At 49.0% G+C, this 25,464-nt stretch overlaps 1 protein-coding gene across 3 annotated transcripts; it reads left to right on the forward strand.

Annotated features, from left to right (window-relative positions):
• On the forward strand, window positions 1-25,464 carry PUF60 (poly(U) binding splicing factor 60). Of its 3 annotated transcripts, XM_068396209.1 has the most exons (11): window positions 1-85; window positions 11,215-11,310; window positions 13,069-13,158; window positions 14,180-14,230; window positions 18,250-18,411; window positions 18,867-18,959; window positions 19,766-19,979; window positions 20,374-20,564; window positions 22,619-22,754; window positions 23,225-23,460; window positions 25,034-25,464. In XM_068396209.1, the coding sequence occupies exons 1-11, from the start codon at window positions 59-61 to the stop codon at window positions 25,331-25,333; spliced, it is 1,596 nt and encodes a 531-aa protein (XP_068252310.1). In that variant the 5' UTR covers window positions 1-58; the 3' UTR covers window positions 25,334-25,464. The 3 variants fall into 3 exon arrangements, with proteins under 3 accessions (XP_068252310.1, XP_068252311.1, XP_068252312.1); XM_068396210.1 differs by lacking the exon at window positions 14,180-14,230; XM_068396211.1 differs by lacking the exons at window positions 1-85; window positions 11,215-11,310 and adding an exon at window positions 12,417-12,717.

Raw genomic sequence — 25,464 nt, forward strand, 5'->3', positions numbered from 1 at the left:
GCGCGCACCGCGGAGCCCTCGCGAGAGTCGCGCGCCGACTGCCGACGGGGTGGACAAGATGGCGGCGACAACGACCATCTCCCTGGTGAGCGGGCGGCCGCCGCCCTCCCGCGGGCCAGCCGGGGCGGCGGGGCCAGCCCGGCCCGCCCTTGCGCGGCGGCGCCAGCCCGGCCCGCCCTTGCGCGGCGGCGGTGGAGTCGCAGGGCGGCGGGGGCTCGCCTCGGCCGCGGGGTGTCGCGTGCGCCGGGCCCCGCTGGGCCCGCCTGCGGCCCGGCCCGCCTTGGCCCCGCTGGGGACCGGGGGGCGTGCGGCGGGCGGGGGTCCCGGCGCGCCCGGCCGCAGGTCGGGGGCTGGGGCGGCTGTCGCGGGGTGACGGCGGGCCCTCCGTCGTCCGCGGGCGGCCTTTCCGCTTGTGCGGCCCGTTCCCGGGGCCCGCGGGTGAGGGGGGTCGCGGCCTCCCGCGGCCGTGCCGGTGAAGGTCCCGCTGGTGCAGCGGCCGGCGCTCCTGCCCCGCCGGAGCGGAGTTTCCCCGTCCCCCCTCCGGGCTGTCCGGGCGGCCGCCCCTTGGAGCTCGCCGGGGGCTGGAGCCGGGGGGCCCCGGCGGCGGGTCCGGGCGGGCGGTGCGGGGCTGCCCGGGCGGCCGCCGGGCCGCGGCCCTCATGGGTCGGGTGTTCTCCAGGGACAGTCGGTGTCTCGCGTGTGCTTTGTACCAGCTCTGGTGCTGAGATGGGTTCCGCTGTGCTGGGGTACGTGCACGTTACTCTCCTTGGGCTTGGCTGCTGGTTTCAAATATTCCCTTGTTTAAACAGTAGCTGGGTGCTGGGGCTTTTTAAAAATGTATTTATCAGGGGCTTTTCTCTCCCGGAGCCTTGCAGCCTGAGGTCAAAACACGAGCTGCTGGTCAGCTTTCGTGACAAAACGGCTCTGGTGCCCAATGGGCAGTGGTTATTTTTATAATTCCTGTTGCTCCTTCTGTGCATTCATGAAAGGACCCCAACAGTATTGATTTTTATGAGTCCTCTGTGTTTTCGGGAACATTCTTTAGAGCTTTCCAGAGCTTTCCTGAACGGACTGCTAAAGTTGTAAGAGAGCAGAACAGCACTCATTTCAGAGGCTTGTTTGTTTTCTCTGTGAGTTAGCCTTAAATAGAAGAATTAAAGTACTTCACTGGGGCGCTCTTCAGCCTTCCTTGCACCAGTCCTTTTTATTTTTGGCTGACTGTGGAATTGTGTAAAATGGAAATAAGAAACCTCTTAGGAGTGAAGCCTCCAGGGAAGGTAGCCTCTAATATAATTACGGATGCTGGGCAAGGGTGTCCAGGCTCACGTGCACCCTCCAGATACCATCAGATGCTCAGGGAGTACCGGCTTGGACAGACCATTGCTGTGACACAGCAGGATATTTCTTAATGTTTTTGTGTTTTCTGCTTCTCCTCCCCATTGTTTTAATAGAAAATACTGAATTTATTTCATTAATAGATCTAATTCTAAAGCTGCTCTGTTTTTCTTTAGGGGTCTGCCTTTGAACCCTGAAGGAGTTGTCTTTTTTCCTTTTTTTTGGATTCACAAATATTGGTGCTCATAATTGGGAGCAAATACAAATAACTCTCACTTTGTTTCCCATCTCCTCTTTGCTTGGTTAGGACTTTGTTGGGTCTGGCATTCAGATTGAGTGTTAAGATACAGTAAGGAGTTTGGTTTCAGAGCTGGTGCTGCCGTCGTGGGTGGCTGCATGAGCAGGAGCGAGGAGGTAGCAGTGGCACAAGGAGTTGCTGGCAGGGAGGACATAAGTGCTGTGACAGATACGGGTGGTGAGGAGCAAGGTGTGTGTTTTGAACATGCTGATGTTATTCAGCAGCGTTTGGCTGTAGAAGAATTCAGAGTGGCCGCTGTAAACTATGTCTCTGTTGGTACACATGTCACTTCTAGCATGTTTTGACAAGAGGCAGTAGATATCAGGAGCAAAGTGAAAAGGATTCTGATGAAAGATCATGTTAGGATACAAGCCTTGAGATGGAAGTGGAGTGTTTTATTTCACTTGCTCCCAGACTAGGTGGTACCTCAGCACGAATAACAAAGGACACAGTAAGAGACAGCCTTCAGGAGCAGGAATTGCAGCTTGACTGAGTGTTGCCTGCTTTGATTCAGTGTGGGCTTCTGTAGTGTGACTGGAAGAGATTTATGTTAAACTTCAGGACTGTTAAACATCTTAAATAGAGCACTCATTCCTGCCGGCTTCACACAATGAGTTAAAACACTTTTTTTCAAGTAGGTTCTTTCATAAACTGCGTGTTCTTTATGTGAGATTAGTTCTTGTCTTGCTGGAAATAATGTGAGTCTGACCATCCAGTATCATGTGTTAATTCATCAGCATTTTTGCCACTGTTTTTTTCCTTGCTGTGCTTGAAAAACTGACGTGTGGTCTTAGTGTTAATGGTCCTTAAAGTGAAGACACAATTCAGATGTCACAGAATCCCAGACTGGTTTGGGTGGGAAGGGACCTTAAAGCCCATCCAGTCCCAACCCCTGCCACGGGCAGGGACACCTTCCACCAGACCAGGTTGCTCCCAGCCCCATCCAACCTGCCCTTGAACCCTGCCAGGGAGGGGGCAGCCACAGCTTCTCTGGGCAGCCTGGGCCAGGCTCTCACCACCCTCACAGCAAAGAATTGCTTCCTCACATCTCATCTCAATCTCCCCTCTTGCAGTCCCCACAAGCACCTTTTGCGTGATCGCTGGCTTCTCTTCAAGTTCAACACTAGTGCCTCCATCTGTTTTAAATCTCCTTTCCAGGCTGGAAAGAAAATTGGCTGCTCTGTGATGTGACCAGGAAATTGGCCTAAAGGAAGTGCAGAGCTTCTGCAGTCTTCCCAGAACAGCTGCAACATTTACTTTGTGCTGGGACAATTTAAATCACGAAGGCTGGCTAGAAAAGCTGGAGAATTAAGGACAAGGGAACCTCAATTAAGAGGAACTCAGTTCTGGAATTTGGTAGACTTAGTTTTTCCTTTCAGCTAACTTTCTGAGAGTAGATTTGCGGTTCAGGCTTTGTACTGGAAAGAGTTGAATGGGAAAAATAATTAAAACAGAAAGCAGAGGGCTTTTGTTTGTCAAAAGGGGTGCATCTTGTAGGGAGACTGAGTTGAGTCTTATGAATTATAAACTCAAAGTTCAAAATGTTGGATGCTTTTCGAGTTTAGTGTATGCTTGTCAGATGTCATCAATCTCCTCACATTGAGCCCATCAGTAAACGTTTTTTGAATGCATCTTGTGTGAAAGCCACGCAGCTTGGTTAGAATATAAGACAGGAATCATCACTTCTTTACCCAGCCTGTCCTTTCTAGTCTCCTGCTACTGAGAAAAAGCGTCCCTATTTCTCATTTGAACTTTAGATAGAATTAGACTTTATACTGAGGTGGTTTTGCAGCTATAATTTTATTTGGTGCCAGATGCTATTGGTTACAAGAACAGGTCTGTGCTCCTGCCTTCTGTTACCCAGAGGGTTACTGTTGTGGCACAGGGCATCGCTGCCCTGGGGTGGCTCTGCTGGCTCTATTCACAGAGCGAAGGAAGTGCCCTCCATGTCCCAGTGAGGGATGTAGGTAAGGAAAGGACTGCCATATGCTGCTCCTGTGCAACCTTTATCTTCCCAACACAAGTATTTTGTCTGGTTCTCATCAGTAACTGTGGGAATCCCTTAAAATGGTGTTTTACTTCTAGGACAAACCTAACAGATATTTAATTTAGGTTCCTACAAAAAATGTTAGTAGCAGTAGGTCCTCCTCGAGTACGTGTAACTGTAAAAATTAAACTAACCAGCCTTGATTTTGACTGTAAAGTCATGTTATGGGAGGTAGTTTTGTATCTGCATTTGAGATCTAAAATTCAACTATAGTATTTACGGGATAAATTTCCTTAGCCTAGAACAGGTAATTAAGTTCCCCATGAAGCTTATGAGCACCAGTACAAGTTACTTCAAGACTGCATATATTGCTTTTGACCTGAAGTAGTTCTTAAATCTCTTCTGCATAGTTCGTATTTTCTGTACTACTGCCACAAGCAAGATAACGTTTGTAACGTGCAGTGGGCTGTTTGTGTGCTGCTCCTGGGGACAGAGTGGGCAACAATGCAAAATCCTCATAAAAGTGTAGATAATTATCAATGTAGAGCTGATGAAATGTCTCAGTAACTTGGTTGGTACCTTTTAGTGGTAGAAATGGAATCACCTGTGATAACTGATTAAATCGTTAATGTCTTGCTGAGGAAACTTATTTTTAAGCAATTAAATAATCCGAGACGTTTGGTGCCGCGGCTTTTGATCTCAGGACTGTGAAGGTGGTGTTGTACGTCGTAGCTGCAGGTGCTGGTCCTTGGTGGACTTCGGTTGTAAATGACCCTTCAGTGCTTCAGAACGACGTGTGGTGCTGCTTGTTTGGGTATTTACCCCAGTTCTCGGTCTTGTGAACTTTTTGCATCACTTCTGTGTTTTTCCTGCGCTCTTTCCAGACTCTTGAAGTTCTTTAGAATATATAGATACACCAAAAAAGGATACTTCATGTCTTTATTTGTCTCACCAGTTCAATTTATAAGGATAAAAACACTAGTGTTATTTCTGTGCATTCAGTGATGTTATTTGCCCTTTTTAACATCACGTAATACACTTGTGTGCAATTGCTTGCCTGTCTTTTTGCATTCCTAAAATCACAGCTGAGTTAACGTGTCCTTTCCTGCAGGAGGGATGCACGTGCTCTGTTGGTGACTTCGGTGACAGCAAGTTTTACCAACCCAGATTACGTTCCCTGAGCTGTTTTGTGCAGCTCTGGAGCCCTGAGGTGACCGCAGGGTTCTCTCCTAACTCATTTAGGAAAAGCAATCTGTCTGCTGAGTGCGTTTGTATTTTAATGAGGCGAAGGTGAGATTACTGTGAATATTCCTAATTGGGATGGTTGATTTTTAAACAGAGCTGATAACTAATTTTAGGAGGGAAGCTGTGTACGTGTGAAGCTCTGCCGGCGGAGCTTGGCGGTGCAGAGGGCTGGGAGGGAGAGCAGCAGCGAGGAGCAGCTGGTGGTCCCTCTGCCCTGCGAGGTTCTTGCTTGGTGTCTCCAGGCTTCCTCCTCGCCCTCACCTCCCTGGGGCTCTGCCCTCGCTTGTGGCAGGGGCTGGACCAGCTGTGGTGAGGCTTTCACTGAGCACTGTTAACGAGGTTCTCATGCTAAAAGGATTAATTGGGGAAATGGTTATTGGATAGCACTTAATAGGCTTTCTGCATGACGGGTACTGTGGCAATCCTGAGCGTTATTTAAACCACCCAGTTCCCTCAGCCTCTCCTTACAGGGCAGGTGCTTCATCTTGGTGGCCCTTTGCTGGACGTGGCTCAGTTGATCTGTATTTTGTGTTGGGGGCTCCAGAAGCGATGCGGTATCTTGGTGTGGCCTGAGGAGTGCTGAGGGGAGGGGAGGTCACTGCTCCCTCTCTCCGTGGGCTCCGTCCCTGTTGATGCAGCCCGGGGTGCTGTTAGTGGTGTGCTCTGGCAGCAGGGAAGGTTGGCTCATGCTGAGGCTACCGGGACCCTAGTTCCTTCTCCACAGAGCTACTCCTTAGCCTGCACCATTGCCAGGGTCTGTCCCAGGTGCAGGATGTAGCATTTATCCTCCTTGGATTTCATTAGCTTTTTATTGGCAGTGAACTTTTTTACCTGTGACATAAGCTGTGTTGGGAATCTCAAAGAGTTTCAGTTGTGTTTCACATGGGCTCCAGAATGACTTTTGCCAGATAGTGTCAAGAGCGAGCAGGAGAGCTATCTTCTGCTGAGAGCAAGTGGTGGGGAGAACTTGTGGGTTCGAGGAACCCAGCATGGACATTGACATTATGTGTAAGCTCTCTCGCTGCACACTGTGTTGTCTGCAGCTGCATTGAATGGAGAAGTGTGAGCTGAAGGATTTGTCAGTAAGAAGGTGAGACGATGGTCAGGGAGAGTGGTGGTCCCTTTTGGGAGGGAGGAATATGTTTCCTTGTGGCTTGCTTTCCTGTTTGTAATCAAGAGGGTCATGTGTGTCTTGATTTATTTTAGCACTGTCAGGAACAGCAGTTTTCTTCCTTTGAGAGCTGAAAATCGAGGTGCAGGTGGTTTCTGGGTTCCATGACAGAAGAGTTATAACGCAGAGCATACTGCATAGAAAGGTGACAGCTAGAAGATTTTTTATTTCTCAATGCTGATCCAGCAGGGAGGAGTCCTATTGAAGGCCATGAAAATGTGTCACAAGGAGTTGTTTGAAGGGTACGTAGATCAGTTGTGTGTGTGTATTTAAGACCTTCCATATTTTCAGGTGTTGGGCTTGTGTAAAATTTGGACGGTGGAAAAACCTTGGGCATGCCCCATGGTCTGGACTTCGGCAGCGCGTCAGTTGCACACGCTAACAGTAACAGAAGAAATAACCCACCAGCACTGCTCTTCCTGTGGGGAAAAAGTGTTCTGTAGGGGGTGGAAAGGAGCAGTTGCTGAAGAAATTAGTGAATAGTAAAAGGTCATCGAGCACAGAAGGGCTTGTGAAGTTAGTTTACAGCTGAATCCATGAAGATGTAGGTAGTAAATAAGGGCAAAATACTTAAATGTATTTATATATGAGAAGAAATATATATATTTCTGAAAAATAACCTATTGTGAAGTAAACACGTTGCCTTTGACCAGGCGCTGGGGTGATGCTTCTTCCAGGTTCACTACTGGTATGGGGTGTTGTGGCACGAAAATATTCAGATGAATAGGGGTTCCCAAGCACTGATGAGGATGGTAGAGCAAGGATTAAACTGAGTATACTGGCCAGGTGCTTTGTCAGTCCTTTTTCCACCTCTGTTTTATTTAATCTTCATGTTGTTTGCTTGTTGTGGTTCCTAAAATAAACAAGATTCTGTGTTTTTCTTTCTCTTGTGTGTGTTTATACTTCAGAGAAATTCTCAGCCATGTAATAAATTCCCAACGAGTGTGCCTGAACTCTTGGAGTTCAAACCACCTTAAAGGGCCCAGCAGCGCTGAGAAGCGATGTTCATAGCAACAGGTATACAGTTTCTACTTTCTTCTCTTTTAAAAGAAGCTCCTGTTCTCCTGCTTCTGTTGTCAACTTCTCTCCCATTTCTCTTGTTCCCTCCTGTTACAGTGCATTTCAGTAAGGCGGTTTTGCAGGTCGCCAGCCTTCGTACAAAGCACCAGCTGCTTTCCAGCAGTCGCTGTTACGTCGCTGCCTGGCAGACGCAGTGGATTGTGCTGAGCCTTTTCTGGGTAGGGGTATTGCCCTGGGGTGCCAGGAAAGAGAGCAGCAATAGGCTTGGTTCTCTGTGAATGGTGATAGACTGGGATTATTTTACACACTGTTGCTTTTCAGCTAGACTGGAGTATCCTCAGAGAAACTCTCAGCCTTCAAGGGTACATGGTGATAAATTCGTTACAGCTGCACCATTGATCAGCAGAGGCGTGTATCTCTGGCTGCTTTCCAGAGGGGCGTGTGGTGGCAAAGAGCTGGGAACCAGTAGTGCCTGGGTCTGGCTGCTTGGATGCTCTTTGTCACTTCTACATCACTTCAGCATCTTTAGTTGTCATTTTACCCTCCATGCTGTTATCAGCCAGTTTTCAGAAGCTGTGCCATTTAATGAGCTCAAATGTCTAAATTCCATTGAATGTAGTTATGCAATAGTCTTTATTTCTAAGGAATCATAACAAATTCTAATCAGTGGAGTAGCTTTTTTGATTGTGAACGGTTAAATTTGATAGCCCTTCCACAAATGTTTTTCTTCTCCCAAGTGTCACAGCTCCTGAATCACAATAGTTCAATTCTTAAAAGCTGAGAGGAAATGGAAATAGCAATAGAAAAAGGTGTGTGGGCTTTTTTAATTGTCTGCAGAAAACGAAGGAAGTCTCTGGAGTTGACTGTACAATAGCATATACGTAAGATGTAAACAGAGGGGAAGGGGAGCCGGGAGAGCTGGGTGGAAAACTTCTTTTCAGCCAGTTGGTTAAGAACAAGAATGATTTTTTTTAAATTATTTTTCGAATGTTCCACAATCAAATGAATCTTCCTGTCCCACACAGGTCACCGTTACTGTATCATTTTGCTGATACTTGTTTTCAGTCTGCCTGTGGGCTGTGCAATAGTATCTGTTCCTCAGCAGCGTGCACTGGAGTGTCCCAGTTCACAGCCGTTAAATGGCTCCAACTCCTCTGTCCTTATTCACGTGTCAGCTTTCTCTCGTGGCAGTTTTATTCCCCATGGGTCCTTGTGTGTTGTTCAGTGTAGCTCTGAACATCGATCCAAAGGGACCAGTGAAGTAACTGCAACTCCAGAACATTGTATTCAGATACTTGTAGAATATGTTTTTGTGTCAGGAGGGTTTGTTTTGCATCTGCTCTGTGTTTGTTGATCCCAGAAAATGCTCACAAACCCCTTATGGTGAACTTGAGACTGAGTGCACAAAACCAGAAGTCTCAATGGTTGCTATAAAATAGAGAGTAAGAATGATCTGGGACGTATCTCTCTGAACATCAGCGAACTCATCCTGCAGCTGTCTTTACTTTCAAGGTAGATTAAAAAAATCTTGTTTTCTGCAATTAACTTAGGTTTTTCCCATTATAATTTTTATACTGAAACCAGTGGTGTTCGCAGACAGTGTCCGTTCAGCCTGATCTGTGTCTGCTACTGCACAGATGAGGATTTTTGTCCGTTCTGGTATTTAAGTGGTTGAGGTTGTGAAGTGGATGGTTCCAACAGTGGGACCGTCGTGCTGTAGTCACACTCTCGCTTCTTCCCCGCTTGCATTGGTTTGGTAGGAAAATGGAGTTCCCCCGTGGTGCAGCGTGTGAGTCGGTCAGACCAGACCTGCTCTGCATCCTCCCAAGAAGTGGACGAGATCCCGTTGGGAAAATGAACAGAATTTACCTCATGAGAAGTTTCTGGTCCAATAGTCACCGCCACTTAAGTAAATGAGTTGCCAGAGGATCTCAAGATAAAGAATGATGAGGCAACGTGATGGCAAATGTTGCATTTAATATGTTAGAACATATAGTAATGTGTGTGTGGTGGGGAAAATAAACTGATTACGTGTGCACTGTGACAGGCTTTAAAATGGCCTTTTTTTCCTCTGTGTACTAATTAGGGCTTATCTCCTTAAAAGGAATGTGACCCCACTTTATACCCAGTAACACAAAAAATTTGGTTAATGAGCTGGCTAAGCAGCATTTAGCATCACTCCCCCCCGGTCAGTTGGGGGAAAGGATTCGTGGCAGCCCTGCCTCGAGGGAGAAGTAGGTGCAGGCCTCTGTGAGAGCTTAGAGGGGTGTCAGCTGAGGAGGTTTATCCTGCCGAGCTCTGTAAGGTCACAGTCCCTTGCCCAGGGCAAGGAGAGCACCTGGGCCAGCAGGAGAGCTGGGGCTCGCAGCCTTCGCGGTGGGGCTGATGGCCTCGGTGGTGGAGGGCTGTCACGGAGGAGCTTCTGTCCTTGCAGCTAGAACTGGGAATTGCTGTAGGTGAAGGAGGTGCTGAGGAGGCCGCGGGTTTGGGGGCTCCCTGGGCTCTGCGTTCCCCTCCTTCCTCGTGGGAGGACTTGAGGACTGTGACCTCGGGCCTGTGCTTGTGCCGAGGTGCCTTCTGAGAACACACGAGGAGCTGCTGCTTTTCTCCCCTCTCTGCTGCTGTTTACTTCTTGAACTTGGCAACTTCTGTGACTTCCGTAGTAATTTTTAAAACCTGAAGTACTACCCTAAGTTGAGAACACCATGTGAACGTGCTTGAGCTTCATTCATATTGAGGTGGCATCTGTCATTTACTGTGGAAAGAATTCATGTGGTTAAAGTATCTTAACTGTTGTGTGCTTTTCCTCCCTGTCACAAACAGAACATTCTACTTATCAATAGATAGAAAAAATATGAAAAATTGAACTGTCAGGGACCTTGTGATTGTGGAGGAACTGGGTGGCTGCTCTGTTGACTCCTGAGCATCACCGCAGTGCAGGAAGGGGCTGGTGTTCTCGGGAGCAGTGAGGTGGACGGTGTCGCCTCTCCTTGTGGAAACGTGCGGGTGCTTCTCCCTGCATCGCTCTGCTGTCAGGTACTGGACAGCTCTGGTGTGTCTGCAGAGTCGTTGCAGCAGCTCGTCTCGTTATCAGTGTGTGTTCCCCTTTGCCTTGTGGTAGGATGAAGAGGATGCAATGAAACACACAGGTTGTGTGCAGCCGTGATGTGGGATCTTCTGCTGCTGAAAGACACGTTTTTCTCTCTGAGGCTTCAGATGTAGCCAGAAAATGGCTTTTTGCTGTTCTGCATTTTGGCGTTACGTTCGTAAGATCTTGATGTACCTGGAAGATTATTTTTCTTCTGGAGGAGATGATCGGTGTCTTTCAGAGACATTTGTGCCCACAGGAAGCGTCTACGTTCTTAGCCAGTACCACGAATGCCATGAGCAAGTGATTATTCTGAGTGAACGGAACCAAATTAGTGGGAATACTTGCTGTTCCTCCTGCTAAAATGCCAATTACTTTATTATGTCTTTTCCAAGTGACAGCTTTGTTCCTATGCCAGGGGAGCTGGTTTGGTTTTGCCATCTGTATGGATCTGTTCCTCTTTTCTATACTGGATTTGTTACAGAGTGCTTACATATATCTCTTTTTATTTGGGTTTGTTTTTACTGGAGAACTGAGACATATGTAATAGGCTTTTAATGATGAACCCTATTTTGACTGGAAATTATATGATGGCACTTTTGGGATGCCAAAGAATAACACCCTGAGAATACAAGTTGGTGGATGCTTACCAGAAAGACATAAGCTCCCGCATCCCTTTAACCCAGACCGGGTCGATGCGTGTACCTTAGAGAAACCTGCTCCTCCTTAGGTGGTGGGAGTAACTGACCAGTTGTTTCACAGGACAGTGTAAAGCTGAAGGATGGAGGTGATGTGAGTGAGGACTGGGGATTATTTCATTCTTCTAACTGAAAATGTGGTGCTTAGGGAACTCTAAGTATCCGGTGTGTTCATCAGTGTAAAACTTACGATAGCTCTCCCATAGGGAGCGGCTAGAACATTAACAGGTTTTCATGAATTACTAACACTTTTGGGAAGACTTTTTAGCCAACTGTGACATTCTGACATTAAGTGCTTTGGGCTTCTGGGAACGAAGAAATGGGTCACTTTTGTGAGAACAGTTTTTCCACGAGTATTTTCTATTTTCTCAGGGTACGGAGTCCATTAAGATGGAAAATGGACAAAGCACGGCAGCTAAGCTGGGACTTCCTCCCCTCACCCCAGAACAGCAGGAAGCTCTCCAGAAAGTGAGTGAACCTGATGTGAATTTGCTTCTTGGCACTCTTGTTTGTTTGTTTGGGCTTTTTTTTTGTTTGTTGTTTTTTTAAATGAGCATCTGTTGCTGATGTTATAAAAGGGAACTCGCCTACCAGGAATATGTGTGGGGTAATGGTCGTGCTGTGTGTGGATTCACACTTCCAAATTTGTGCCCAAGAATTATTTGTTTTGTTTTAGAGTTTATAGATGCTTTTTGGGGAGCATGATGTGGAATTTGCTGTTGGGGTGGGGAGAGTGTTTTTAATTTAAAAAAAAAAATCAAAATCATAAGTAAAATAACATCTTAAGATCCCATTGTAATTCTAAGACAATATGCAACTGCCACAAAGTTACTGCGAGGAGCAGCCTGTACTCCACAAGAAATAGGTTTCAGATATGCTCCAGCTGGTCTTTTATTCTGTCCCCACAAGAACACATCATGAAATATCTCTGGTTTTCCCTTATGCTCCTTCCCATGTTGTTAAGAGACCCAGTAGCACGCAGCAAGTATCTTCAACCCCTTTGAGCCGACCTGTTTTAATCTAGACAAAGTTTCAGTCCAGCTCTGATCTCTGGTTGTTGGTCCTGTGTTATACAGCTGGTGGGGAGGTTACTGCTGACTTCTTGCCCACTTCCCTGATGGGAGGGAGTGATGCCTGGCTTTGAGAGGAGAGTGGAGCTGGGAAAAGAGGGGAAGGAAAACAAAAGGAGGGAGTGGGGGAACTGTGGGCTAGGTGTTTTCTGTGCTCTGGTGAGGCAAGTAAAGTATTGTTCTAGGCAGGCTTCGTGTGAATGTTCCCGTGATGTTGAAGCTGCTTGTGTGTGTGTTGTTTGGCTCACAGTGTGAAACGGCCTCGTTTCCTCTGGCTTCTCCGTAGCTGACAGCTGTAAATCCCCTTGTCCGTTTCCAGGTTTCCGAAGCACACGTCTCAAATCCACGGTTTAGAGCCTGCCGTTCCCTGGCACCTCCCAAACACGTACAGCCATGGAAAGCGGGTGCCTGAGGGTCTGGCTGGATGTGTTTGTACCATCCCACAGGAACAGGCACATACGTGGGTATTAGGTTTCCCCTGACAAAGAGCCTCCATGTCAGCATCACGGGGTGTGAAGCTCAGGCTTTCTCAAATCTGTAGAAGACAACGAAAAAGCCAAATCAGTGTTGTGTCTGCAGGCTAGGAACCAGAGGAGGAGAGCTGGAGCATTTTAGTGAGCAGAAGCAATGGGTTCTCCAAAGTAGAACAGGCCAGATGTGATAAGAGAAGAGAGGGAGTGCCCAGTCAAGAGACTGGACGTGGGGATTTGGGGCCCCCTTCCCTTTTGTAGAACCTCTTTGTCCAGATGTTCTCTGAGTGGAAAGGACTTGAAGGAGGCTATGTGTCCTGCCCTCGTCCCAGCAGGTAAGGTGCTCTGGTGGGCTCTAAGGGGCAGAGGGCGGAAGAGGGGAGATGCGAGGTGTTAGTGCATGCTGCTTTCCTGCCGTCGCGCCTGCTGCAGGTGGAGTCTGTCCGATCCTCTGCTCAAGCACTGTGCTGTATCTCAGGGCTCACCACTCCCAGATGCAGATCAAGATGTTAGTAAGCTGTTGGCCACTGGGCTAACGTACAGAGTGCCTTAGTGCTTAGGGCTGGAGTGCCGGAAAGTTCCACTGCCAGCCAGTGTGTGGTTCTGGGGAACTGTGGTGTAACATCAAGCATCGTTCCCTGCTCGGTGGTGTTGCCCCGTGACTCAGAGCCTGTGTTTCATTCCAGGCAAAGAAGTATGCGATGGAGCAGAGTATCAAGAGCGTGCTGGTGAAGCAAACCATCGCCCACCAGCAACAGCAGCTCACCAACCTTCAGGTGAGAGACCCTCTGAGATGCTCCTTCTGTGTCTTACTCTCCCCAACAAGGTGGAGTTCTTTTTGCACTTAGAACCAGAGCACAGCCCTGAGGCCTGCCTGGAGCCCGGTACATGGGCTTGTGTTTCCACAGTGAAATTGAAGTATACTGTCTTCAGCCCACTAAAGAAACACCCTTTATTCACCTGCACAAATTGCCCCCAAATTTCAGTCCAAGAGTGAATTTTTAAGGGTTTCTCTCCTGTTGGGTGGGCAAATGCTTCCTGAAATGCCAGAAGCCAAACAATTTGCTGTTTCACTTGCAGCTTACATCTAAGGTGGTGTCTAGGGTTACTGGGAACAGTATCCTTTCACCATCTCTTCTGCTCGAGGGGAGGGTGCCTGTCTCTCCTGGGTTATTGGCAGTGCTACCCTGTTTCCCTCCCCTTCACCCAGGTGCACTCTCAATTTCAGAGGAGGTCTGTTGGCTGTTCCTGCTAATGCTGGGATGCCTGTGCACTGGGAGAGCCCTTAACTGGTATTTAAACCTCCCTTCCTTCAGAGGTTTCTTGAACACATCTCACTGCCTTCTACTCAAAGTCAGGAAGCCCAAAATAATGGCTTTGGGATGTTGGATTTTTTTTAATGAAGCATCACTGTGGATGTGCTTGCCACATGAGGCAGCTCTGGCCTTTCAGGGCTGTGCATGTTTCTGAGTGTCTGACCTAGTTGAGGGGCTCCTTTTTAAATGCTGGGGGTGAATCAACGACAGTGGTTGCAGAGGTTACTATTGCCTTGAGTCCCCCCTGGGAGAAGACCCTGCTTCCTGAGGCAGTGGCAGCAGCACAACTCCACCCTGGCCTGGTGGGACTGGAATCTGCAGGGTCCCAGCGCTGGACAGTCCTTGGGACCAGGCAGTGAGGGGCAAGGAAGGAGAGGCCTCTCTCGCAGGTTCCCTGTGCCGCCGCTCTGCTTGAGTTTTTACAAACAGCCGTAGTATGCTCAGCTCCAACAGACTGAACTCTGTCTTTACTGTCTTTCAGATGGCAGCAGTGACAATGGGCTTTGGAGATCCTCTCTCACCTTTACAATCGGTCAATAGACATATTCACTTCTTCTTGGGCACTTTGTCTTAGTCAGGGCCTAGAGCGGGGAAGGATGTAGTGGTAACGCAATGCTCTTAATTCAACCCAGCACAACCCTCCCACATACCCACCTGTTATGGAGAAGCACAGCAAGCAGAGGCAAAGTGTAAGCTCCCCAGAGGAAGACGCTAGGCTGGGTGCAGTCTGCTGTGACACGGGCAGTCGGGGTCCTGGAGTCAGTTGGCAAAGGAAGCTTTAGATTTCCAACAGTTCTGAACACACCCGTGAAATTGTGGGAGCTGCATTTCTAGGGATGCTCCAGCTCTGAGGTCCTGACCTAAAACTAACTGCCAAGGTAACTCACAAACGGGCAATTTCTTGTGAAGCACAACCACAGCACTGGAGAGCTGGCAGCCGAGGTGCTGGGGAGGACTGGGGCACTGTAAGTTTGCAGAACATACTGTAGCCCAGACGTAAGACTGCTCTTACTGTGCATGTTTCCAGACTAGATGGATATGGCATGTTTCGAGTAAAGAAAAAGCAGGATGGAAGTAACAGAACCTGTGCAGTCCTTTAGTGCTGGAATTTCTAATCAGATGCCACAAAGAGCCTAATTCCCTGGGATTATGCATCCCCTCCTTTTTCCTAGACGTGTTGGACAATGGCCACTGCAATGAGTGTCCTATAAGCTCCACTCCGCATGCAAAAGTTCATGTGTAAATTCATTTGTAAATTTGTAAGTATTTTCCCTCTTGCTGGAATATAATATTTCTGCTTGGTGTAAAATGCAACTGGAGGCTTGTGCTCCAAAATGAAAGATGCACTAAAAAAACACCTGTTTTCCTTCCTTTAACACTGCCACAGTAGGTAGTCTGTCAGCAGGGGAGCCAAAATAACTTCCCTGGGGGTATGTAAGTTTGGAATGGAATAGCAGCACACATCTCCACGTGAATTCAGCATAGCTGGTTTCGGAACCCTCAGGCCCAACAAACTTCTACCAGTTAATGTAGCTGCTTCCTTGATTTTAAGGTTATTTTAAGGACTCCATCAGTTTTGCTTAAAAAAAAAATTGTCTCATTATTCGCAGCTGGGCAACAGATGAAAAGCGTGTACTGATAATGTAACAGGAAATGTTTAATTTCTCGTTAGCCTCAAGGGCATCGTCAGTATTGTGAGTCCCTTTCCTGAGACGTTCCTCCCTCCCTAGAGAGTCAGAGGCCACTGCTGATGGGACAGACCCTAGAAGCAGGGGGCTGCTCTGGATCATCTGGCTGTGGTACAGTTCAGGGTAGTTAGGATGCCCTGTCCTCAGCAAGGGCTTTATCCCAGAGCCCACCAGGAGGGTACTAAACGCACAGACCTCTGTCCCAACACTTCCTCCTCTTGACAAGACTCATCAGTTCTACACGAAGGAAGCGCAGCCTGGACTTCCCATGGCGGTACCTTAGTGCCGAGGTTAAAGCTTCCTGTCTGCTCAATCCTCCAAGTGTTACAGCTCAGGATTTCCACGTCACTTCAGCAAGATGAGTGCAGTTTCCTGGCGTCGTTGTGTTAAAATTGAAGCCAGTGATGATGGTTTTGCATCACCTCCTTTGTTTAAAGGAGCGCTCCAAGATGATGTTTTGGCTTGTCCTTAAAATAACCTTCATAAGCACTTCACAGGGACATTATATAGATACAGCCATTAGCTGCTGCCTTTATGAAGGTTGCAGATGCTTTAAACTCCATTTTATAGGTGGAGAAAGAGGGCCAGTGGCCAGTAACATGTACTTGGCGTAGCCAGTGACAACAATGAGATGTCCAGTCATGAGTTTGACGCTGTCATGTGCTCAGTTCACAGGTTACCTTGCATCGTCCCCCTAACTTGGTGCTACCGATTCCTGTTAGTGACCCACTTCTGCCTGTAGACATCACGGTCCACCTCAGCGCTGCCTTTTGTAGGCCCAGGCTTCTGTTATGTTGCTGGTGTAACAGAGTCCTCCTGACTCCACCCCACCTGTTTTGTTAGGATCTCTGCAGCAGTGTAAGATGTGGATTTCCTCCTGTAGGGATTGCTGCCACGGGAGAGGACAAATGCCGTTTTTCTTGCACCTGTTGCAGTGATAACTGAAAGGAAGGGAATGTCCTCTCTGTGTATAGACCCTTCAGGAGGTGAAACAATCCCTGTGCCTGGTGCAAGGCTGCAGTGTCTTGTCAAGGAGCACTCCTAGTAAACCACTAAATTTCTATCACAATCTGTGGCACCACGGGTGAGGCCCTTCACCCGGACACCTGGGGTTAGGATGGTGATGGCTCTGAACCCATAAACGGACACACTGCACAGACTGAGGGGCTGCTGATCACTGGCTTTCCTGCACCAAAGCTGGGAACGTGTTGGAGAACCTGGGAGACAACACGTCAGCTGCCCTGCGTGTACACGTGCCATAGTCCTCCTAGTCACAGCATTGCAGAGTAAATTGAAAACTTATTTTTAACTGTGTGAAACACTTAAACGCAGTCAAGAGGCAAGCTTAATGTCACCTCAGGAGCAGCAGTGTGGGGTGAGAACAATTCCTGTTTATAGTATCCGTGCTGTATTGAAAATAGGAGTTGAACCTTTACAGTTTGTTTCCTCCTATGGTCAGTGTCACTCACATGTGGGTACGATGAGGGAGGAGGTGTTCAGGTACAGTTTGTGTCCACGCCTCTGTGCCTGTCACAGATAAAACGCTGTCCCTTCCATTTTGGCACTGGAGTTGCAGCATCCCCAGACACGCCGGAGCCCGTTGTGCTCGTTACAGCATTCTGAAAGCCGGCCTCTCATCAAGGCTGTGATTAAAGACCCTCTTGATTGGGGTGGTGGGGAAGAGGTGGCTGTTCAGAGCTCCCTGCTTTGGGGCTGGGAAGGGAGAGAGGCACCACGCCTAACGCTGCGGTTGCCTGCTCTGCAACGCTCCGTGGCCCTGACTGCTTCCCTCCACGCAGAACAGGAGTGGGGCCCTGTGCACATCTCCAACGCACCGTAATTCAGTCTTGCTGGTCTTAGGGAGCTGCCTCTGCAGAGACCTGATTTCTGCCTTGGTCCCAAGACGTGCTGCTGGCCGAACCCGGCGTTTTTTGTAGGCAGCGTCTTCCCAGAGTAACGTTCGTTAGTAGCAATTCCAGAATTGCAATCAGGGTGACAAACAATTGAAGGATACTGCTTTTTTGGATACCTGCTGTAAGAAATTTTTGGATTTGTCTTGCAAACAGGTTTTCAGGCATACTTAGGAGAAAATAGCACAGAGACCTTCTCTGCACCGAAACTGATAAGGGCGGAGTCTTTGGGGGCTGCACCACTATCTGAGCCAGTAACGACAGGCAGTGATAAGTACTAGCACCACACACTGACCCGAGAGGTTTCGTTTAACCGTTTGATTTTGTTTGCTTTGCTTTTGAACTGTGCGGTGGAAGTGGTGCCTAGTACTGGATCTCGTACTGCCTGGGGCGGGGAGGGGGGAGGTGGTGTGTGATGCCTGAGGGAGCGGGGAGGAGGTGCCCAATGCCAGATCCTTTGGTGCTGGGGAGGACAGGGGGTGGGGGGGTGGTGCCTAGGCGGTGCCCAGTATCGCATCTCTTGCTGTCCCTTGCGGGAGGGAGTGGGAGGGGTTGCTAAGAGTGTCTAGAATTGAGACCTTTGCTGCCTGGAGGGGGAAGCTGTCCTAGAATGAAGTTCTTTCCTCCTCTGCAGGCGTTGCTGGAGATGTGATCAGGCTGGGGAGGGTTAGACCTTGTCAGTGGGGTTGGAGTTAAGGCTCCTGAGGTGGCAGACCCCATCTAAGCTTTGACTGCCCGTGGGAGTGAGCTGTACTGCTTATCCGCTCCAGCAGTCTGTGCCCTGAGCAGGAAAATACTTCTCTATCACTACGTGTGCCAGGCTGTGCTGCAGCCCAGTGAGGAGCTACCTGCTGTTGGGCCATAGCTCCTGGGAGGGAAGGAGGAAGGGAAGGAGGTCCTGACATCCGTGACCACCCCCCAATCTAACCAGCCAGTTCTTCTTTCCGATACAGATGGCAGCTCAGCGGCAGCGCGCCCTGGCCATCATGTGCCGCGTGTACGTGGGCTCCATTTACTACGAGCTGGGAGAAGATACCATTCGCCAGGCCTTTGCCCCCTTCGGACCTATAAAAAGCATTGATATGTCCTGGGACTCTGTTACAATGAAACACAAGGTTGGTTAACAGTTTTTTCTTCTCTCCAAGGCCTTCCTGAGTATATCCACAGAGGAAGGAGCCTTTACCCTCGTAGAGAGCAGGCTGCGTTTAGCACTTGGAGATAAGTGTTTGTAGCTGCCTGCTCCACTTAGCTTTGCAGGATTCTGTGGTGGGAACCAGAGGTGCGTGGGGGTGGTGTGCATGAAAGGTGCCAACCAGCTCGCAGTCCTGTCTGCAGTGGCCGTTTGCTGGTAGGCCTCTGAAGTATGAGAGGTGCTGGGAGCACGTAGCCTTGTGGCAGTACTTCTGCATGCGATTTTCTGCTTTAATAAAAAGCTTCTTTGAGGAAACATCTTCTCAGGCCACAACAGTAGGAGTCTGGTACGTGGGAAGTCTTGGCTGCATTAGCTTGGCACTGGATTCGAGACAAGGTACAGCTGGTATGATTCAACAAGCGTATCCTTCTGTCCTAGGGTTTTGCTTTTGTGGAATACGAGGTACCTGAAGCCGCTCAGCTGGCCTTGGAGCAGATGAATTCTGTCATGCTGGGGGGAAGAAATATAAAGGTGGGTAGCAGGCGTGCTCTGAGAATTCTTAGTTCTCTTTATTGTGAATGTGTTGGAGCGAGTGCAGAGGAGGGCGACCAAGCTGGTGAAGGGTCTGGAGGGTCTGACCTCCGAGGAATGGCTGAGGGAGCTGGGGGTGTTTAGCCTGGAGAAGAGGAGGCTCAGAGGTGACCTTAGTGCAGTCTACAACTACCTGAAGGGAGGTTGTAGCGCAGTGGGCGTCGGCCTCTTCTCCCAGGCAACCAGCACTAGGACAAGAGGACACAGCCTCAAGCTTGGCCAGGGGAGGGTCAGGTTGGACATGAGGAAGCATTTCTTCTCAGCAAGGGTCATTAGCCATTGGAAGGGGCTGCCCAGGGAGGTGGTGGAGTCACCATCTCTGGAGGGGTTTAAGAAAAGCCTGGCCATGGCACTTAGTGCCCTGGTCTAGTTGCCATGGTGGTGTCAGGGCAATGGTTGGACTCGATGATCCCAGAGGGCTCTTCCAACCTCATTGATTCTGTGATTCTGTGATGGTTTTCTGCCTAGAAATGCTTCCCACAGCACTGTGATGTGGAAGATAACCAAAGTCTGTTCCCTGACAGACCTTGATATCCAGCCTGTTGGGTACACAGTGGCTCTGGGTCCAGAGCAGGTTGGATCCCAGAGCTGAGTCAACTGTTGCCCTTTGCTAATTACGGCCTTACGAGGCGTTATGTGGTTGGAAGAGGCAGTCAGGTGGCCGAGTGCTTGGCTGCTGTAACTCCTGGTGAGTCACGCTGCTGCTCCTCAGAACGCCCATGGCCTGTTTGCTGTGTTCTCTGCAGGTTGGGAGACCCAGTAATATAGGTCAGGCACAACCCATCATAGACCAGCTAGCAGAAGAGGCGCGGGCGTTCAACCGCATCTACGTGGCGTCTGTTCATCAGGACCTGTCAGATGACGACATCAAGAGCGTGTTTGAGGCCTTTGGGAAGATCAAATCCTGCACGCTAGCCAGGGATCCCACGACAGGGAAACACAAAGGCTATGGCTTCATTGGTAAAGTGGCTGGCTGGGGTTTGGTGGGGCGTGGGGAGAGCGGTTGGGAGCATCCTTGTCTTTCTTTTTTTTTACTGTAGTGGAAGAGTTGCATTAAACAACGGAATAGAAATAAATTTGGAGCAGATCTGTGCCCGAACTTAGAAATATAATTAACAGCCAGATATTTTTAGTGAGTGTTGTGTAGGTTGAGAGAACTTGCCATGCTGACTGTTCTCAAGAGTGCTTGTGTGATCACGTGGGTGAGCTGAGTGAGCTGAGCACTGAGGGTCTTCTCACTGGAACTCTTAAGCAGTTGATTTTTGCAAACACAAATCACAATTGTGTGATGAGAGAGAGGCAGAGTTGAGGAGTGAAAAGGCTCATTTGTAAATACTCCTCTTCCTCGCTGCAGAGTATGAGAAAGCGCAGTCTTCTCAAGATGCCGTTTCCTCTATGAACCTCTTTGACCTTGGGGGTCAGTATCTCCGGGTTGGTAAAGCTGTGACCCCTCCCATGCCTCTCCTGACGCCTGCCACGCCGGGAGGACTGCCCCCAGCAGCAGCCGTGGCTGCAGCCGCTGCTACAGCAAAGATCACTGCACAGGTAAGGCACAGGGGATGTTGTGACCCTGCTAGAAACCAGCACGTGAGCTGTTCCAGCCAGCTGTGTTCACTGGTCTGAATGACTTGGCCTGGCTCGTGCTCTGTTCCCAGGACTTCACGCTTGCCCCTGCCACTTGTGAGGATCTGGTACACCAGGATTTGGGAATGGAGTCTGGCACAGCTGGTCAGAACTGTATTTAAAGAACTGGTGGGGGAAGACTGGAGGGGATTCCTTGTCTGGATAGGCAAACCAGTGATTAGCGAATGATTTTAGTAGAGGCTAAAAGAATGCGTGGAAGCACATGAAAGAGGGCAGGCTAATGAGGGCAGTGATAGTGGCATGAGCAGGACTCAGCTGTTGAAAAGACTCTGCCTGTGTGGTAAGCTGGAAGGCAACTGTAATGGCTTTAGGTGTTCAGAAACAAGGAAATGCAGTGATGGAGCAGAACTGGGTGTTGATGCAGGAGTCGAGGGGTTATCAGATTCAGTTTGCTTGAAGTACCAGAAGCTCCTGGCTGTGACCACTCGGCACTGGTGGAGGAGGGTTGCCTTTCAAAGCAAACCCCCGTATCTGTGTCCATCGTCCTTGCCTTGGGCAGCAGAATCTCCCCCTGCATTGCCATAGCCCATGGAAGAAAGAAGTTCCAGCACTGTTGGGTTCTTGGATTCTCTCAAGAAAAAAAATGGCTGAGGTGTGCAGCCTGTGTGTGCTGCTGATCAGCTGTGACTGGATTTAATTTTGTAAACAGCTCTTTTTTTGGAAAATATTTCTCTGAATCACAAGGTAAAGGCAGGAGTGGGAGGGGCTGCCACTAATGTGAAGCTCTCAGGTGGTTTGCATGTCCCCAGCAAAAAGTCCACAAGTCTTGGAACCTCTGCAGTCAACTAAGAAAGGAAGCTGAGGCCTGGCTAGAAGAGTTATTTGAATCAAAATCACTTTGGGAAAGAACTATTAACTCTTTTAAGCAAAGCGGTAGAATCTGTTACAGACCTGGGTAAATCTTACTGTCTGTTTCTCCAAAATACTGCAGGATTTGTTACTGTGAGGACAATTTAAAATTCTGTATATAGAAAAAAAGGTTCTGAAAGACCTCAGAGATACCTGGCAGTCTTGTTGCCTTCACTTAGACGTGGTACAGATCGAGGTACCCTGTCTGATTTGCCGTGTGGGTGGTTGTAGATGACCAGGGAAAAGAGTAAGAGAAGTTAGCAGAAGGCATTGTCTCTTATTTATGCTCCTGGCATGCTTCTTGTATGGAACAGCTTATTTTAAATAAGAACATACACAGTCATGGTCTGTAAGAGCTTTAATTTCACACTTTTTTAAACACAAGCTAATCAGTAAACGCAGTGGAGCTAAAGAAATCATGGAGACGAGAGAGAAACTTCAGTCAGACAGAAGAAGGACACGGAGCTGTTGGGGCGAGTCCAGAGGAGGCCACGGAGATGCTCCGAGGGCTGGAGCCCCTCTGCTCTGGAGACAGGCTGAGAGAGCTGGGGGGGATCAGCCTGGAGAAGAGAAGGCTGCGGGGAGACCTTCTAGCACCTTCCAGTGCCTGAAGGGGCTACAGGAAAGCGGGAGAGGGGCTTTTTACAAGGGCCTGGAGTGACAGGACGAGGGGGAACGGTTTTAAACTGCAAGAGGGGAGATTGAGATGAGATCTGAGGAAGCAATTCTTTGGTGTGAGGATGGTGAGAGCCTGGCCCAGGTTGGCCAGAGAAGCTGTGGCTGCCCCCTCCCTGGCAGGGTTCAAGGGCAGGTTGGATGGGGCTTGGAGCAGCCTGGTCTGGTGGAAGGTTTGGCAATAGCTAAAACATCCCTGTGTTATCAGCACAGGTTTTTCTCCCAAGCCTTGGTGTCTTGGAGTTCCTACGTTGCTCTGGTGGGCTGGGTGGCATACCTGTTGTCTTTGACAGTAGCACTGGAGAGCTGTCATGCTCAGAACCTATATCTGGTATTTCTTAGGTGTGAAAAAAGCTGAGCCTCAGCTGAGTGCACCCACAGTATGACTTCTTGATGCAGAATTAACACTTGGGGTTATTTTTGTCTTGCAGGAAGCAGTGGCAGGAGCTGCAGTTCTTGGCACTTTGGCAACCCCTGGGCTGGTATCGCCAGCCCTGACGCTGGCCCAGCCATTAGGGGCGTTGCCCCAGGCTGTGATGGCAGCACAAGCACCGGGAGTCATTACAGGTGTGTTTACTCTTTGTTTTGTCACTTGTGTACCTGTTGCAGAGCACAGTTCCCTATAGGTGGGGTCACAACTAAAGAGAATTTGAAGCTGAAATCCTCCTCCATCCCCTGCTTTGTAAAGAACTTTTATTTTTTTATTATTTGTGCAGCATAGCAGGAATTTATTTTGGTATATAATAGATACGACAGGAACATGAACTTCACAGCAGGAGTGCCTGGCACTCTGAAAATCTGGATGTTGTTACTCTGTGCACAGTCCTGCACTCTGTCTCCCTCCTGGGCAGGTTCATGATGCAACACTGAGTACTTACGTCCTGCACGCTGAGTTGCTGCTTATGTCTCCCTGGTCGTTGTTGGTGCAGAGCAAATAAAACCGTCTCGATTCTGTGATCCTCTTTATCCCTGGCTGGTGTGTACCCAGATGTTGCAGAACATGAGTTCTTTATGCTACAGAGTTTGTACTCTTACAGGTGTAACCCCTGCCCGACCTCCCATTCCTGTCACCATTCCACAAGTGGGAGTTGTGAATCCCATCCTGGCGAGTCCCCCAGCACTGGGCCTGATGGAGGTCAAAAAGGAGAAGGAGGAAGAGGAGGTGTTCCAGGAGTCGGAGAGGCCAGAGATGCTGAGTGAGCAGGAGCACATGAGCATATCTGGCAGCAGTGCCCGCCACATGGTGATGCAGAAGCTGCTTCGTAAGCAAGAGGTGAGCGCAGCGTGGCTGCCCGGAGCTGCTTCCAGCTGTAGGTGCCCCACAGGGCTCATGTGGGGCTACAAAGGCGACCTGCCTGCGTGCTGCTTGTGATGGTTCTTACTCTGCCTTTAGGATCTCCTCAGAGTTTCTCCGAGGGTTCAGAGCAGTCACTAGGCCAGAGGAGGCTTGGCTAGGAGGTGCCTCTGATTAAGCTGTGTGTTTAGCATCATTAAAGCAAACCATGATGGCCTTTTGGCTTATAATTAAAGTGAGACTGGCATGTGGTCAGGGGCAATCTGTTCCCAACTGTTGAGTCCACCTTTTCCCCATAACCTTTTACTGTAGGATGAAACTCTGAGGTGTTTATAAAACTAAACTTCACAGAAGCTACAATGAGAAAGAGGACAAGAATGAATGATAGAAAAAGAACATTAAACAGAACAATGGATTTATAGATTGGGGTTTTTTTGGGTCTGGGAAGGGGCTGTATTGATAATCATGGAATCACAGACTGGTTTCGGTTGGAAGGGACCTCAAAGATCATCTAGTTCCAACCCCCTGCCACGGGCTTCTCGTTTGGGCATTGACCAGAGGTTTGTTCCTACACAACTGAGTTTCCTGACATGCAGATTTCCTGAGCTCTGACACTGAATCGATGTTTCTTCTGTTTGTGAAACAGGGATGATGCTGACTTGCATGTCCTAAGGGAGGGCACGAACGAGGTAGCAGCAGTTGTTCTCCTTCACTTTCAAAGGGTACATAATTTTAAATATCTTGGAGCTTCTGGCTTAGCAGCCAGTTTGCCTCTGTCACAAGTCCTCAAAGAATCCAATTCATTTGGCACACTTGCTTGAAGTGTAGTAGTGTCAAAAAAGAGTCTTAAACTCCATCATTCCCAAAGCTGCTGGGCATCCTCACCCCATCAGTACCCTTGTTTTTGCTGTTCTCTCAGTAGGCCCCTGAAGGCAGTTACACAGACATGGGAGTAAGAACTGGAACGAGTATTTTTACCTTATTCTGAGCCTGAAATGCCGTGTCTGCCAGCCTGTGGTGTTGGGCAGGGCCAGGGCTGGGTGTAATGCATGAACAGAGAGGCTGCCCAGAGGGGTTGGGGAGTCTCCATCCTTGGAGACATCCAGAAGTCGTCTGGACATGGTCCTGGGCAACTTCGGGTGGCCCTGCTTGAGCAGGGGAGCGTGGCCCAGGTGACCTCCAGAGGCCCCTTCCAACCTCAACCATTCTGCAATACAGAGAGGTGCTCGGGCACAGAAGGGCTTGATGGGGGATGCAGGTGAGAGGTGTGTTGCCGGCGCTCTGATGGACTCATACGTCATTATCCCCTGTAGTGAAAGTGCCTGGTCAGCCATCAGCTGTCAGAGGTGTAAAAGCCCTGGTTAATCCTTCTGCTTTATTTGGAGATGAGGAAAAATTTTTAAAAAAAAATACATGGCAGTGGTGTTCAAGGTAAGAAGGCAAAAAATAACTGGGTAGGAATCGCACAAGAAAAATCAGAGGCCTCCAGGTCACTTGTGCCTCAAAGCTCTTAGGTGTAATTAATTCATTTGTCTTGGCTTGCCTTCTGCAGTCCACTGTGATGGTGCTTCGCAACATGGTGGATCCAAAGGACATTGATGACGACCTAGAGGGAGAAGTGACAGAAGAATGTGGCAAATTTGGGGCTGTAAACAGGGTCATCATCTACCAGGAGAAGCAAGGAGAAGAGGAGGATGCCGAGATCATTGTCAAGATCTTTGTGGAGTTCTCCATGGCATCAGAGACTCACAAAGCCATTCAGGCTCTGAACGGGCGCTGGTTCGCAGGAAGAAAGGTGGTGGCAGAGGTGTATGACCAGGAGAGATTCGATAACAGTGACCTGTCAGCATGAACTCTACTTGAGAGACTTCACCCCTGCCCCCGCTGCCTGTCTGGGGTTTTTTTAGCCATGTGTAAAGACCGCTGCAGGGTGGGCACAGATCTCTGTGATGTACTTGTAGTTTGGATAAAAGCGCAAAGAAA

Source organism: Nyctibius grandis, chromosome 3 (genome assembly GCF_013368605.1).
Source record: "Nyctibius grandis isolate bNycGra1 chromosome 3, bNycGra1.pri, whole genome shotgun sequence".
Lineage (NCBI taxonomy): Eukaryota > Metazoa > Chordata > Aves > Nyctibiiformes > Nyctibiidae > Nyctibius > Nyctibius grandis.

What these genes read in the sequence shown, in the direction of transcription:
- PUF60 (XM_068396209.1), top strand. Translation starts at nt 59, where the DNA reads ATGGCGGCGACAACGACCATCTCCCTG. An exon ending in CAGCAAAGATCACTGCACAG is followed by an intron (nt 20,565 to 22,618) that starts GTAAGGCACAGG and finishes TTTGTCTTGCAG; the next exon opens with GAAGCAGTGGCAGGAGCTGC. An exon ending in AGCACCGGGAGTCATTACAG is followed by an intron (nt 22,755 to 23,224) that starts GTGTGTTTACTC and finishes GTACTCTTACAG; the next exon opens with GTGTAACCCCTGCCCGACCT.